Genomic DNA, 15,757 nt, shown 5'->3' with positions numbered 1-15,757 from the left:
TGCATTCACATACTTTTGGCCATATAGTTTGAGTAGTTTAAATTGTTCTATGTAGGTTATAACTTCCTGATGTTTGGTGAAAGAAAACAATAACAATGATAATATATATAATGCCAAGCAGGATACTCAAGTTAGGGTCCACCTATTTTCCTCCCCTTGACTTTTAAACAGATGTACATATTCTGCTGGCTCTGTCTGAGGGTTGATGTATGGCTGTTTATCATCATATGCCCTCTCCATGTGATATTGTATCTGCATGCACTGAATCGTTTATCAGGAAAGGATCACCTGTTTCAGCATCAATATTACTGTCAAAACACAAAGATTGCTGTTTGCATGTAACAGCTTGATGGTAAGACACAATTTGTCTTAATAGTACAATCTCAGAAATAAATTTTACTTGCAAAGTAAAGAGCTGTAACCACAATCATGTTAGAGGCTAATATTAAAAAATATATATATATGTTCATTTTGATTTTGATAAGTAGAGGAACATTATTCTTTAATATTTTTTTTTTTTTTTTTTAACATCTGACTGACTTAAGTTGCCCTCATCAAGGTTATGCTGTGCATATTGTGTGTATTGTGTGTAGATATGCAATGATTTTAGAGAACAGGTGTATTTTATTTAATGCTTGTCTATTATCTTGATATTATCTTATAACACATTAGATCATTTTAACAGATGACAACAGAGCCCATTCCAAAAGGCTCTTAAAGCCACCAGTCATTTATTAAACAGTGAAACAATTGTGGAAATACAGACGGAAAAATCAATTGCAGTTCACCAGCCTTAAAATCTAAGCTACATCACTGGAGCAAATAAAAAGCCCCACACAGACGGCTTTCTGAAAACTTGGAACTTACAAAAAAAAATTGGAAGACCTTTTTGTAGTGGTTGTTTTAGAAAATTTTGCAATGCCTTGCAGTTCACTCCAAAACTGTGGAATGCTGATTTGCCCAAAACCAAAAACCAAAGTTACATGAAGATTAATTCAACTGTTGTGGACTACCTGCTCCATCTGTTTGTTGAGAATGACCGTACCTTATGCAACTGCATTTAAAAAGTTTTTTTAATAATAATGTATAGGCTCAGTTTTAATATGTAAGAAGTCAATTATTCAATATTATGTTTACTTCTTTTAGCATTTTAAAGTATACTGATGTCCCAGCAGTAATCACATAGTTGTGCCATTTCTCCTCTTCCTGCTGCCTTGCATATTATTGCACTGGGAATATTACTTCCAGTCCACTTCCACCTTCAGCACAGCTTTTATTTTTGCAATATTTAAAGCCTGGAAGTTCTGGAAGTTCACACATTTCTTTCTCTAAGTTTATAATGGGGCAGGACTTTGAGCCTTTTAGACTTCAGACTCCAGACTAGATACTCTGCCCCAGGGCTTTGGCACATAGGGACTGTTAAGCCTCCGCGCCACCAAAACTTGCCTGCGGTCCCTGTTCTTAGATGACGCTCGTAAACTGTGCAGTGGCTGTAGAGGTGGTTCTTCACGTGAGCATCCAACACCCTCATAGCCTCCAAAAGCAGTATTTTCATACATCACAGGCCTTCCACCTATCCGGGTTACCAGGGCAGCATCATTTGTGCAGTGGTTGATGCAGGGGAACAGGTGACACATGTCTTTGGAGTGATCATAGAAATGTGCAGGCCCCTGTGGCAGTGGGCCCATGTATACTGGCAAGTCAGTGTATGAGTTCAGGTAGGTGGAGTAATGTCTGTGCACAACTGTGGAAGACGACCGCCGCAGAGCTGCTGCATTCTGCAGAATTGCCTCACGGTACGAGGGAAGGCGGGTAGAATGAGAGTATTTGAGTTTCTGTGGCTTGTAGGGGTAGGATCCCATGTGAGCTGGGTCAAGATAGGCTGGCTCAGCTGGCATATTGTAGCAAAAGTTGTTACTAGCACTGGCATACATCTTTGAAGGCTTGGGATTAGCTACCACTACACGAGGAAAGAGGTCAGGCATGTTGATGCGACTGGAAGAAGATGCAGAGGTTGAAGGCTTCTCATCTAGATGCCGCAACCTGTCACCACCCCATGTGGCCCTGAGGAAAGAGGCGCGACGGTTCAGTTTCTCTTTTCCCAGCAGTGGGACATCATCCATATCTGGCTCCAAATATGGTTTCATGCAGGAGTTGCAGCTGCCACTGGGCCTTTGGTAGTGGCTTCCCATGCAGGGTGAAGTATGGGCATGGTTTTCCAGGAGCTGATTAGCTCTAAGCTCAGCCAGGCAAGAGGTTGGTTCATTATAATCATTTCTACGCCGAGGTTCTGGTGATGGTGCCACATAGCTGTGGGACCTCTTCTTGTGCCCCAGCCCTTCAGTGTACAGTTTCCGGCTCTCGGGAGGTTTTTGGTGTTCCACATAGATGTCGGGAGCATGGAACTCACGGTAAGGGAGAAAGGAAGAGGCCATTTGATGGCAGCCCTGGCTGTCCATGAATAGCCTGGCGCTGTGGTGTGGCTTTGGGGCTGTGGGAGGTGGTGGGTCCCTCATAGCAATATGGGGACTGCTTAGACTAGAAATTGGTAGTGTCCGTTCATATATATGATGGTGACTCGTCCGTGCGGGAAGAGTGTAGCGTAATGGGGTAGGCCTTGACACTACCCGAGGCTTCTCTAGCAAGGTAGCACTGTCTCCATAATGCAGAGGGAATGTGGGAGTCAGTGCCCTCTGGGTGTAAGGTGTATGGTTACTGGTAACACTGGAGATGTAGGGCAAACGGCCATGACTGGCATCAGTGCTAATCAGACGGGTCGGAAGACTAGGTTTTGAAGCTTCTGGAGCTCGGCGGCTCCAGTTCTCAATCGTCTTAGTGGCATTGTCCAAGGAGTTCTCCACTCTGGCTGAGGATACAATATCCTTGGCTGTCTTAAGCATCTTCAGCATGTTGGCCTGGGTGTAACTGCTAGTGACATCTGGGCTCTGTATACTTCCGTTGCGGTCTGTATCCTCCACACCATTGAAGCAGCTGTAGATACCCTACAAGAGAAACAACAAAGAAAAAGATGTTCTAGCAAGCAAGACGTAAATCATGCATAAACTATGTGTTGTCATTAACTTATTAAATTATAGCTCCTGTGCTATTATATTTACTTTGATTATGTGAAAATTCTATGAGTTATTAGGTCAGTGTAAACAAATGTAGAATAGAATTTCGCATCATGAGTCAAGTCACATGCTTGACTTGTGAAAATGTACAAAAACGTTCACTACTGTTTATTGGCATATTGGTTTGCTCTGAAAGCTCATGTGCATTATTAGCATTTAAAATGAGTTAGAAGCTGACCATTCATTTGTGGTATTTATTCTTCTCCCATTTGATTCTACTTAATAGATTTTACTTTCAAACTGGATCTTACCCTGGGATGCTTAAACAAACAATACGTCTGTCAGTATATCCAGATTTCATAATGAGGCTACTATGCAGGGTAGCCTAAATGAAATTAACATTAAGAAACATTTCAGATCTTTCATTTAATCAAACATTATTTAGATTGTCCTTGGGTCTTTTATGGTTATATATCAGATCAATACATTGTGCTCATTTTTACAGAAGCAGCTAAATTTGGGATTCAAGACTAATGCTCATATCCAGTATTTGTTATGTAAATATCTGCTGTTGCCAACACACAAATAGAGTGCTGTGAAAAAGTATTTTTCCTGATTTCATCTGGTTTTGTGTATATCTCATACTAAATAGTTTTACATCTTCAAACGAAATACAACATAAAGCAAAGGCAACCTGGATAAACACACAAAAGTTTGTTGTTTTTTTTTTAAAACAAATAAAGGTATCCATCACCTATCACCAATATAAAAACTAATTGGCCCCTTAAACTTAAAATCTGGTTGTGCCACCTTTAGCAGCAATAACTGCAACCAAACGCTTCTGATAACTAGAGGTCAGTCTTTCACTTACTTCTAGGACTAAAACTTACTCCTCTTTTTTGGTTCATTGTCTTGCTGCATAATCCAGTTGTGCTTGAGTGTCAATTTATGGAATGAAGACCGGACATTCTCCATTAGGATTTTCTGGTAGAGAACAGAATTCATGTTTCCCTCAATTATTACAAGTTGCCCAGACCCTGAAGCAGCAAAGCATCCTCACACCATCACACTTCCACCACCATGCTTGACTGTAGGTATGGTGTTCTTTTTGTGGAATTCTGTTTGGTTTACGACAGATATAACGGGACTCCTGTCTTCCAAACAGCTCCACTTTTCATCAGTCCACAGAACTCATCAGTCTCATCAGTCCACAGAACATTCTCCCAAAAGGTTTGAGAATCATCAAGGTGTTTTCACAAAATTCAGACGAGCCTTAATGTTCTTCTGGGTTAGCAGTGGTTTTTACCTCGCCACTCTTCCATGGATACCATTTTTGCCCAGTGTCTTTCTGATAGTGGAGTCATGAACAGTGATCTTTATTGATGAAAGAGAGGTCTGTAGTTCCTTTGATGTTGTCCTTGACTCTTTTGTGACTTCCTGGCCGAGTAGTTGCAGTGCTTTTGGAGGAATGTTAGAAGGTCGGCCACTTCTGGGAAAGTTCACTACTGTATCAAGTTTTTCCATTTGGAGATAATGGCTCTCACTGCGGTTCTGTGGAATCCCAGAGCCTTTGAAATAGCTTTGTAACCCTTCCCAGACTGATGTATTTCAACTTCCTCCAAGTAATTTCTGGAATTTCTTTCATCTTTGGCATAGTGTGTTATTGGCTAAGACCTTTTAACCAACTTCATGCTGTTGAAAAATATCTATTTAAATGGTGATTTGATTGAACAGGCCTGGTTGCGTCTAGTCTAGCTGATCCCCAGGGTTTGACAATAAGCACTGTCATGTGATTATCCTTCAGACAAATAAATTTGTCATTCACTTTTCCAAATAAAAGTTACTTGCCCAGAGAGAAAAAACGACTTTTTTTCAATTGTGTTGTAAATATAATTATTTAAAAGCAGTATACTTTCATCAGTATTCTTTCAGTTCATGACACCTTACCTACCAAACAGTGATGTGGTAACTGGCAACAGCATTGTTGCAGTCATGGAATGCAGTCATGGAATGCATAAACTTATTTTTTCAAATCATGTTTACATGTTTGCCTTCATGTTGCGCTGGTGGTGTTTGCTTTTGTCAAGGGACAGAAGTGTATCATGCCAGAAAGCACTTGTCCCCTTGACTAATGAACATGAGCTGTAATAGAGTAATACTTCTCACTTTCTTAAAATCACTATATAAAAATATTGGCTACTTTTCTAGTTGTATAACAAGTTGCTTTATATTCACAAAGAGTTACATGCTCAAGCAACATGTCAAAGTTTCTATTTCTATGACAATTTAATAGTACATATGCTAGAAACTTGATTCTCTGTGGCAGCAAAGTAAACTTACACTGTGTAGCGATGTAGCTAGCTACAGTGTTTACAGTAATATTACAGCAAGTGTATGGAGCTGTGAACGTGACCTGTCAAATTCATCTCTCCAGGTAGGGTTAAATTTCCTCGCCCTTTTATTTTTATAATCTGTGTTAGATTCCGTGGTCCTTTTATTTATTTATTTTTTAAGTTTTACCACGCGCACGTTGTGGAGGCTTGAGAAACTTTGCTTTTTAGAAAATGATAACGACGCACTTCGCTGCTGTTGCCTGATAAAAGTGGCTAAGGCCGGGGCGGCTGAGGCTCTGGTGGTAGAGCGGGTTGTCCACTAGTCGTAGGGTTGGAGGTTCGATTCCGGGCCCACATGACTCCACATACCGAAGTGTCCTTGGGCAAGACACTGAACCCCAAGTTGCTCCCGATGGCAAGTTAGCGCCTTGCATGGCAGCTCTCAGAGTGTGTGTGAATGGGTGAATGAGACACAGTGTAAAGCGCTTTGGATAAAAGCACTATATAAGTGCGCCATTTACCATAAAAAAAGTCTAATTGAATTCTGATTGGTCAAACTAGTTTCTAAGCAACTGTTTGTTTAAACCTGGACTTTCCTGGTTTCCTCTGTATGCGGCAACTATGCGCTCTAGATTATTTTCAGCAGCAGAAGAACATGAACTTGGTTATAATTTACTGTATCACAAATAAAGTTGTGTTATTATAGTTGTGAAATATAGTTGCCAGTTATTATTATTATTTTATTTTGTTACTGACATTTTCAGGCTACTTGTCCGGTCGGGCAAGTAAAATTCTCCTTCACTTGCCTGTCCAAAGAAATTCACTTGTGCAGACAAGTGTTAATGTCGAGCTTTGAACGTCATTATGAATGCAGTTCCATAGATTTGGGGAATTAGTTACTACGGGGGCAAATACATTTTCACATTCGTGGTTAGCACATTCGCCTCACACTTCCAGGGTTGAGGGCTCAATTCCCGCCCCGGCCCTGTGTGTGCGGAGTTTACATGTTCTCCCCATGCTGTGGCGGTTTCCTCCGGGTACTCGGTTTCCTCCGCCAGTCCAAAGACATGCATGGTACGTGTGTGGGGGTATGTGGATGTGTGAATGTGCATTTGAGTGTGCCCTGCAATGGATTGGCACCTCGTCCAGGTTGTACCCCGCCTTGTGCCCCATGTTCCCTGGGATAGGCTCCAGGTTCCCTGTGACCCAGCAGGATAAGCGGTATAGAAAATGGATGGATGGATGTATTTTGTGTTTACTTAGGTTACCTTTGTTTTATCTTTTATTGATTTTGTTTTAATTTCTCAAACAATTTGGTATGAGATATACAAAAAACAGAAGAAACCAGGATGGGGGAAAATCCTTTTTTACAGCACTGCATTTAAACTGTATGTAAACTGGGATTCACCTTGATTGGTAAATTTATTTGTATAGCATTTTAGTTTTGCAAACTGATTATTAAAACAATCAAATAAAACCATGATTACATTTGGCTGGCTAACTGATCCTTAAATTGGCAGGCCATAATTTTAAAAACGAACCCTTTCTCGACATCCTGGTAATACTGCTGACTAAATAAGTTCTAAATAATCTAAAACCTTCATATGTTCATTTATTACATAATGTAACTTAATGTAAACTTAAAAACAAAAGCTTGTGTTTTTGCAGTGCCAGTAATTATTGCAGCATTGTGTGAGTTCAAGGATTTCAAGGATTTGAAGCAGTATGTTGTATTTTCAGTAACTGTTATAATGATGGAAACTAGATTCTAGCACTGGAAACAATCATTTAAGCATTAACAAAGAAGTTAAAACCCAAACTGAGGAAACACTTACCCTACTGATTGCCAGTAAGAAGTCGAGGCGTTCAGACTTGTGCACAGAGTGGCGTAATTTCCAGTAGAGCAGGTGCTCCCAAGCAAACACCAGCAGACTGAGACCCATGGCCACCAGCAACATGTAGAACACTCCAGCCATGTTGTCAATGTCCAGCTTGGAGCTCATCACTTCTTTCTTTTCATTACGGCAGATTCCAGTCAGCCACACTGTCTGCAGCTTCTGAGTATCACCTTGAACACACAAAACACCTCTGTCAGGGAATGCTAAACACTACAACAAGGAGGTAGAGGTTAACTAAGCATATAGTTGTAGTGTATTTATTTTATAAATATGAAAATCTCCCTGGCTTGCGGTCCACAACTGTTACAGTAAAAGAGTTCACTGAATGAAATATTCAGTACTTTATATACACTTTATTTACAATAACAGTGTACTTTGTCTTTGTGTTACAAAGTTTGCAAGCATTAGTCAGCAAACTTGTAATGGCTTGGCACTACCACTGCTTGTAAAAGAGTCAAACTTAGAGGTTATGCCACTCTCTGCAACTTCTTTGCAAACTGCTCAGAGAATTTTATGAGGTTACCATCAGCAAGAAACTGGAGGAGGGCAAGGTCAATGGGCCGTTTCCAGCGGGACTCCTTCTGTAAGGCGATGCCGTAACCTGTAGTTGCGAAAACCTTCCCACTGCCAATGGTCACCAGTTTACAGCCCTCATCTTTACCAGCCATGTAGTTCAGTACGGCGGCATCATAAATAAAGGCATCGAGTTTTCTGTTTAGAACAAAGATTAAAAATTAAATGAAGAAACTAACAGCTTTACTCGAATGATAAGTAAGTGTTTGGAGAAGAGAGTAGGGCTGCAACTAACAATTATTTTGATAATCGATTATTCTGTTGATTATTTATTCGATTAATTGATCGGTTGGATTAAAAAGACAAGTTTTATTTTCTGTTTTTTGTTTTTGTTTTTTTGAAAAAAACATCATTTCACATTCGGCCTGATGTTGTCCTTCAAACATTGAGCAAATTGAAGGCTATGAAAAAGGTATTAAATGTATCTATGTGGGCCATGCTATACCTTGTGCATCTGACACGACAAGCTACGTTAATACACTTAAGAGTTTGTTTGAATTTGAAGCGCTTAATATAAAACATTCTCATTTTTTGGACGACCTGGATCATGTTTCCCACAGCAGCTCACTCTGTGACCTCTGCTGTTTTTCAGATGTATTTTATTCATAGAAATGCGTTTTTCACCATCGTGAAGTGACGTCACTGATGGTGGTTATCCACAGTGACGTCACAGACCCGACTAATCCATAATGCCATTCATTGTCGATTATTTTAATTATCGATTATTATCGATTTTATCAATTATTTGTTGCAGCCCTAGAAGAGAGTCAAACTGTACCCTGTTTTGAGGCTATTCAGTGCATCTTCCACACCCTTCTGGTTGTACTTGACCATGTGGGAGTGCATCTCAGGATAGTTGCTCCTTATATTCCGCTCTGTGCTGCCGTTAGGCACTGTACCGAAGCGAAATGGTGGATACTGCTCCTGTGGCTTCTGGAACTGAGTCAGGCAAGATGTCACAAAATAAACAAAGAGGGACTGTAAGTTTAATTTGAACAAAGAGGGACAACTGTAAGTTTCATTTGAAAGTTACTTTGGCTTTAAACCACACTATAGCCCCAGTGAAATGGTTTTGGTTGAGAAAGACGAGCTGTTTTTTTTTATTATCATTCTAAGCTGAATTTCTGTATGTGGATTCTTTTAAAATTTAGCCTTTGTCTTTGGTCTGAGAATCCAAGGATTCTCAGGATTCCATATCTCTGGACTTAACATGTGAAGTGTGACTCTGTCACACCAGTCATGAGAACTGAAATAGGCTTAATATGAAACAAATTATAGATTAGAAAAAAGTAGTGATAAACATCAGCCTGAAGGCATTTGATCTCTAATTAGTCAGCTAAGGTTATGCACTCAATAATTTCCCTACTTGTTCATTTTAACTTCAAAATCTCTGATTAGCTGTACAATGAACTGATATTACCACTGTCACAGAACCATGGTTCCAAGACATTTCAATATTACCTTCTCCTTTTCACTCTTGATAAATGGTATAATATCATTAATTATTATTATAATATCGTTTATTCTCATTTGTTTTTGCGCAATTCCTACATTCATTAAAACATGGCAGTAAAGCAACACCAAGCAGTATTGTGTCTGAAATAATCTGAAGCATAAGCATTGCTTATGGATTGCTATGAGTGTATGAGTGGAAGAGAATTTTAAGCTCAGTGGATAAAATTTGAGCAGAATTTAAGGAGAGTCGCGTCAACAAGTGTCACTATTCAAGCCTACAGGATTTAGGAGGTGCTGTATGGAGCTGTTCTAATATCTTCACTTATGTTTCCACTGTGCATGTCTATCATGAGGATTAGTGTTACGTGAATGAATATTTCAAAGCTCAATATAGCAGCAGAGGAAATGTGTAAAAGCCCTTGCTAGAGACTAGAGAGCCAGTCAGTGTCAGTGTTCTCTCTAGGGCACTGATCCTATAAGCCTGTTTTGAATGTATAATGATATATGCATAAAACATACCTTTTCAGGTATTATGGGTTTGAGAGATATGACGTGGTCTTCTCCCAAATGTTAAGAAAATTTCATATTCATGTAACCATGTAATGCAGTGTAGCTTGGAACCACATACACTACCAAGGTGCTCCACTAAGCTGCGATGCAATATGCATGTTTATGTGTCTAAACCATACAGTAATGAGATACAAAATGCAAATGAAACAAACAGCCCTTGGCTGCCTTTTAATTTTGGCTCACAATACAAGCCAGTATATGCAACATGCCAGTACAAATGTTGTCCAGAAGTAAACAAGTTTCTAGTTTGAACTAATTTCATATTTAATCATTTTCTCCCAACCTATTTGGTGGCCCCGAGCCATTTATTTTTGAGGTCATGCTCATAGGTATAGCTCATGTCCGAATACTTATCAGTGTACCAATCAAATCAATTTCCTCATAGTTTGTAGTGCCATGATAAAAGCTCAGATCTTTTAGCTATCTCCTTGACTGCAGTATAAAACAAAATGTTCAGATACTGTTTGTAATATTCAGAATGCATCTTCAGCACCACATATTTCTACTACTGATGAAGTGTGCTTTATAAAAAATTATTTTTTCAAAATTGACATCATTGCTGGATTTAATTGATTTTTTTTTTACTGAGAATGAATATCATTAGGTACACTTTATAGTCCTGTGCTCATTTGTATGTGAGATTTTTCGCATTTAATAACTGCATTCGAATTAAATTGAATTGAATTAATAGGCTCTCTTTTAGGCTAAATATTATTTCACTGAGGATAGAAGGAGAATTGTTTCTTTCTGGCTAATTGGAATGTAATTCAGAAGAGAAACGCAGATGGAATGATAATGAGTTTGAAGGAGTTATAATGAAGATTGGCCGTTTAATTTGAAAAGTCCTTAATCAGATAGGTTCATGTACTCCTTTGAAAGATTTCTTATTGTTGGTGTGCCAAAGGCAAACAGGCTCAAATTTGATATGGTCTGTGATCTGCTTTTTCATTGTCGGTAATTTAGGGTCTGTAAACAATCGTGCAGTTTTTAATCAAATTGTATAACTCCTCCTTTGCAGGATGTCATACATTATTTATATGCAAACATATAAATATTTTATTTTCAATCATCTTGAAAATGAGGCACATTTAATTACAAAATGCTCAGTATCATAAAACATGGACTTTCACCTTCACAGGTTGTCCATGGTGTCTCTAAAATCAATTTAGTGAATGAAAAAAAAAACAACAGCATCATTACTTACCTTTTTGTCGCTCAGTCCAGAAACAGTGTCAATGTACTGCTCCTGGATCATGAATGCTGCCAGGTTGGCTGTGTAACTGGCCAGGAAGATGACAGCGAAGAAGGCCCATACCAGCACCATGATCTTACTCGTGGTGCCCTTTGGGTTCTCAATTGGCACAGAATTGTTGAAGACAATCCCCCAAAGCAGCCACACTGACTTCCCAATGGTAAAGGTTGGCCCACCTGGATCTAAAACGGACATTTCTTTTTCAGGTTTCCATACTTAGTATTGTAGATCTTTACAACCTGATCAGGCCTACTGAATATATTTATGTTGCTCCATAAAATTTATGTTGCTAAATGCTAAATACAAATTACAGTCAACTTTCCATTGAACACTGGATGCTTTGACTAATTAACAGGGGTGGAAAAAGTACTGAGAAATTATAATTGTATGAAAGTTTAGATAATGTATAAAAATCTTACTCAATTAAAAGTGGAAGTACCTTATGGAAGCCTGTTTCTGCCACGGTGAAAACAAATAAAAAGGTAATTGCCACTTTATTTCTCACAATTGCGACTTTATATCTTGTAATTCTGACTTTCTTTCCCTCACTTTTGAGTCAGCATCTCACAATTCTGACGTTGTTTCTCAAAATTTTGAGTTAACATCTCACAGTTTTTTCACACTTTTTTCTGCCGCAATTTCATAATAAAGGCTCTGGTTTTATTCAATCTCCAGTATTTTCTGACAAAGTTCAATCTAAACCATTTATCAAAGATCTCTGACGCTAGAACAAGTTTCCTGCAAAAGGAAGAAACCTAAATATTTCATCATATTAGTCATTTCAGACTTATCAGGCTGCATTCGTTTGGGAGTAGATTGTACATTTGCCCTCATTTCTGCTATCAGGTCTGCTCCACTTACCTTTCGCACTGACCAGGCTACGATTGTACCCTACAGGGCTGAAGTACTCAAACACAAACACAGTCACAGCCACCACTGTCAGGCACATCACAAACATCATCACCCACACAGCAGGGCTGTAGGGCTCTGTCACAGAGAAGGAGAACAAAAATTGTCTAATCAGAAGACTAAAGGAAATCTGTAGGGCAATTATTTACAAGTTGTGTGCTAATAATGTTATATAAGGAAGTCGGCAATGAATAATACAAGACTTATACCCAAAAAGGCTGATGGAGACACAGTTCCATTGCTCCTGGCCACCATCACACTGATCCCTGTCTCCACAAACGGCACGGAGAAGTCAATGATCTCTGAGCGCTCCTCGTTTATAGTGAGAGACCCAATGGCCATGTCTGCCTTCTTATAGACCACCTTAAAGAAACAGAATATATTTTATATATATATTTTTTTTTAAATATAAAAAAGAACTCTACAAAACATATGTCTAAATGTCATATGCTTCCTTTAAGCCATTTTTCTAACAAATTGCTATGGCATTTGGTGCAATGCCAGCTCAGATCACTCCCACATGATTTCACTTCATCACCTAAAGCAACTGGATATGGAGAGGAAATTTTTTTAAAAATTGTAAATCACTAGTTTTACCTATCCGCCAAACTAGACTGTCGGGTTTCTGTTTTGTGTGTGTATATTATGGAAGTTTGACTGTGATGTATGATATGACGTTAGATATAATGTAACACCCCAATAATACTTTTTATTTCTGTTCTTGTGTAAAAGCTGCAATACTTATAGTGCTCGTTCGGCATTCGGTGAGTGTCCAGACAGAAAAGCTTGGGCTTGTACCACTATCTGGAATATCTTTGATTATCTCACAAAACTCAGTTTAGTTCATGTATTCAATCCGAATAGGCCTGGTTAAGAAAATCAATGTAATAAGTAATAATAAGACCTTAAAACACATCTATCTACCTACCTACAAATCCATCTGCCTGCCTTCTTTCTTTATTTTCTTTTGCTTACTCAAGAAGGAGTTTTCAGTTTAGTCTAGACCCAAAAATATTGGATGATAGAAAAGGAAGACTTAGAAAGCACATTATAATCTTTGCTGCGGATTTCAAAGTATTTATAATGTCCCAATGCAGTATAAAAGCACGGACTAAAAATGGTCTAATATGATTATATAAAAGTGAGAAGGAAAAAAAGATTAATTAATAAACATCTAATACTTGTCAGACACAGTATGATATGAATACAGTGAGCTTGAAAAAATTCAACATCCACCACTTTTGAGTGATGCTAAATACAACTGCGCAGTTTAGGTTTTAGAGTCTTGCTGAAACCTAAATTGGACAAAAGTATGGCAGTTTTGCAATGTTGGGATTTGAGCTCTTGAATTTCTGATCTGTAACTCAAAGCATTAATCTTTAAAAACTTATCAGACACCAAAGCATAACAAAGGCAAAGCACTGTACATATAAAGTAGCTGAAAGTTGCAGGTTTTGCTGTTCATGTCCACACAGTTTTATTACTGAGTTAATAGCCTGTCCTGGTCCTGGTCCTGCTGCTGTGTAATGTGTCCTCAAGTGGGAACAAATAGAAAGTTTACAGTTTAAAACTGCAATGTGGTATTATAAACTTGGTGTAAACCCCCTAGACCAAGTGTTTCAAACACTGAAACATGGTTTATAGCCTAAACGCTATCTCACCTCTCCAATCATGCCATTCCAAACGCCTCGGACCAGCTTGCCATGCTTGCCATTGGTGACCAAATAGAGGTCATATGAGAACTTGATGTTACGGGAAAGTTTCTTTAGGATGTCAATGCAAAAGCCTTTACAGCACAGTTTGGTGTAGGGCTCAGTATCTCCAATGATCCTGTAGGTATAAGAACAGACATTACTGCCTGCTGATTTATAAAAATATAGAAACGATAACAGTTTCTGAATTAATTTAGTGTATCAAATAGGTCAACCAGAAAATGAGACAACTTTCATCCATCATTCACAAATGCTAGTCAGTTTGTACATGCTGGTTTTGTAATTTGTCATTTTGCGCTTGCAGCTTTGTCATAACCGCTGGGGAGCAAGTGAAAAAAAAAGGACATTTTAGTGTATAAATGGGAGAAAAACTCTGGCTGTGTCTCATTAACAACACATCATTTTCTAGACTGGCTTCATGTTTTGTTGATTGTGAATCATTAGTGCAAGACTGATAGATGTTATCAATCAGATACATATTCTAGATATGAGGACTGAATAATAAGAGACTCAATAAATCCAATCAGATGGCCTGTTGATGTCAGTGTGTGTTATTTGGAGAGGAATGGAGAATAGCATCATGTTCTACTACTGCGATGGTGCAATTTCCAGTACAGTTTTAGCTCAGTTTTGGCTGCATTTCTCTCTCCAACCTTCAAGACTGCACACACACACATACACACACATACACACGGACACACACACACCAGTGCCAAAAATGTAGTCAGCAGTATAGAGAAGGGGAAAGAGGAAGATCAAGCAAATGGAAAAAATATGGTGAGATAGTGAAAGAGCATAAGAGAACAGGTGACGTCAGCAGTGGGCGGGTGGGTCCGGCTCGTCCCGGCAGGTCCTTGTGTTATGTCACAGCTATAACAGATGGAAGGACAGCCGGGCCCGGCCAAAACAAATCTGACGCAAACTAATCACCAGCAAACAAAGGCAGGCGAGCAACTCTGGATTTCCACACTGGCTAATGGCTAATATTCACTGGATAACAGCTGCTACAGTGGAGATTATATCCCAGTTTCTTTCCGTTTGCTTTTTGTCCCCTTCTATGCTGCTGATAGGCTACACATCAAACCACCTCAGGTGCTCCTGCTATACTGTTTTCTCTTACAGATGCCAGCAAAGGTGTCAGTCATATACCACACACATGCACTGGACCCACAATGCAAGTATTGTATAGATGTTCTTTATGCACTTTGATTTGTCTCAATTTGTATTTTTATTTCCTAGTATAACCGCTTACTGCTTTTAAAACATAATATTGGGATCTGCATACATCATATATCATAATGTATTTCTATTAGGCCTACACTGGATTTATAATTTCCTTTCTAACAGACTACAAATGGTAAAGGTGGACAATGCATTATCGCCCATTATTGTTCTCAACACTGGTGCCCCTCAGGGGTGTGTACTTAGTCCACGTCTTTATATTCTCTATACAAATGACTGTCAGAGTCCAGTCACCACCACTCATTACTTTAAATATGCAGACGATACTGCCATTGTGGCATTGCTTAATAAGGACAATGATTCTTTTTTGGACTATCAACGCTCCATAGCACATTTTAGTACATGGTGTGTGTCATTTTCTCCACCTTAATATCAAAAAGACTAAGGAATTGGTTTTTCGCTCTTCCAAAACACTTACCCATCCTTCCAGTATTACCATTAACGGAGAGATGGTTCAAAGTGTGGAGCATTTCAGATATCTGGGCATTACATTGGATAAACATCTCAACTTCAATCAGCACATTCTAGGTATTTACAAGTGCTGTCAACAGAGACTCACAGTTATCCGTAAACTTAAATATCTGTCTGTTCAGCCTAGTCTGCTTCTTCTTCTGTACCGAAGTATTATTGAACCAGTTCTTATGAATGGTGCCATTTGTTTTTTTTCATATGCTAACAGTAACCAATAAGAACAAATTTTTGAAAATAACTAATTTAGCTAGAAAAATTATTGGTATTCCCA

At 38.8% G+C, this 15,757-nt stretch overlaps 1 protein-coding gene across 1 annotated transcript in view; it reads right to left on the bottom strand.

The window, feature by feature from the left end:
* Positions 1-1,031: 1,031 nt before the first annotated feature.
* The window catches only part of grin2ca (glutamate receptor, ionotropic, N-methyl D-aspartate 2Ca), a 63,411-nt gene continuing 48,685 nt past the window's right edge, over positions 1,032-15,757 (bottom strand). The window contains exons 6-13 of the mRNA XM_053611436.1: positions 13,723-13,891; positions 12,271-12,424; positions 12,014-12,139; positions 11,105-11,334; positions 8,654-8,814; positions 7,826-8,013; positions 7,240-7,472; positions 1,032-3,002 (exon numbers count right to left, since the gene is read on the bottom strand). Coding sequence (XP_053467411.1) covers positions 1,362-3,002; positions 7,240-7,472; positions 7,826-8,013; positions 8,654-8,814; positions 11,105-11,334; positions 12,014-12,139; positions 12,271-12,424; positions 13,723-13,891 — 2,902 coding nt within the window. The 3' untranslated portion in view covers positions 1,032-1,361. The remainder of the gene's footprint in view (positions 3,003-7,239; positions 7,473-7,825; positions 8,014-8,653; positions 8,815-11,104; positions 11,335-12,013; positions 12,140-12,270; positions 12,425-13,722; positions 13,892-15,757) is intronic.

The sequence above is a fragment of the Ictalurus furcatus genome, chromosome 2 (genome assembly GCF_023375685.1).
Source record: "Ictalurus furcatus strain D&B chromosome 2, Billie_1.0, whole genome shotgun sequence".
In the NCBI taxonomy this organism is placed as follows: Eukaryota; Metazoa; Chordata; class Actinopteri; order Siluriformes; family Ictaluridae; genus Ictalurus; species Ictalurus furcatus.
This window is presented reverse-complemented; position numbering and strand designations above follow the sequence as displayed.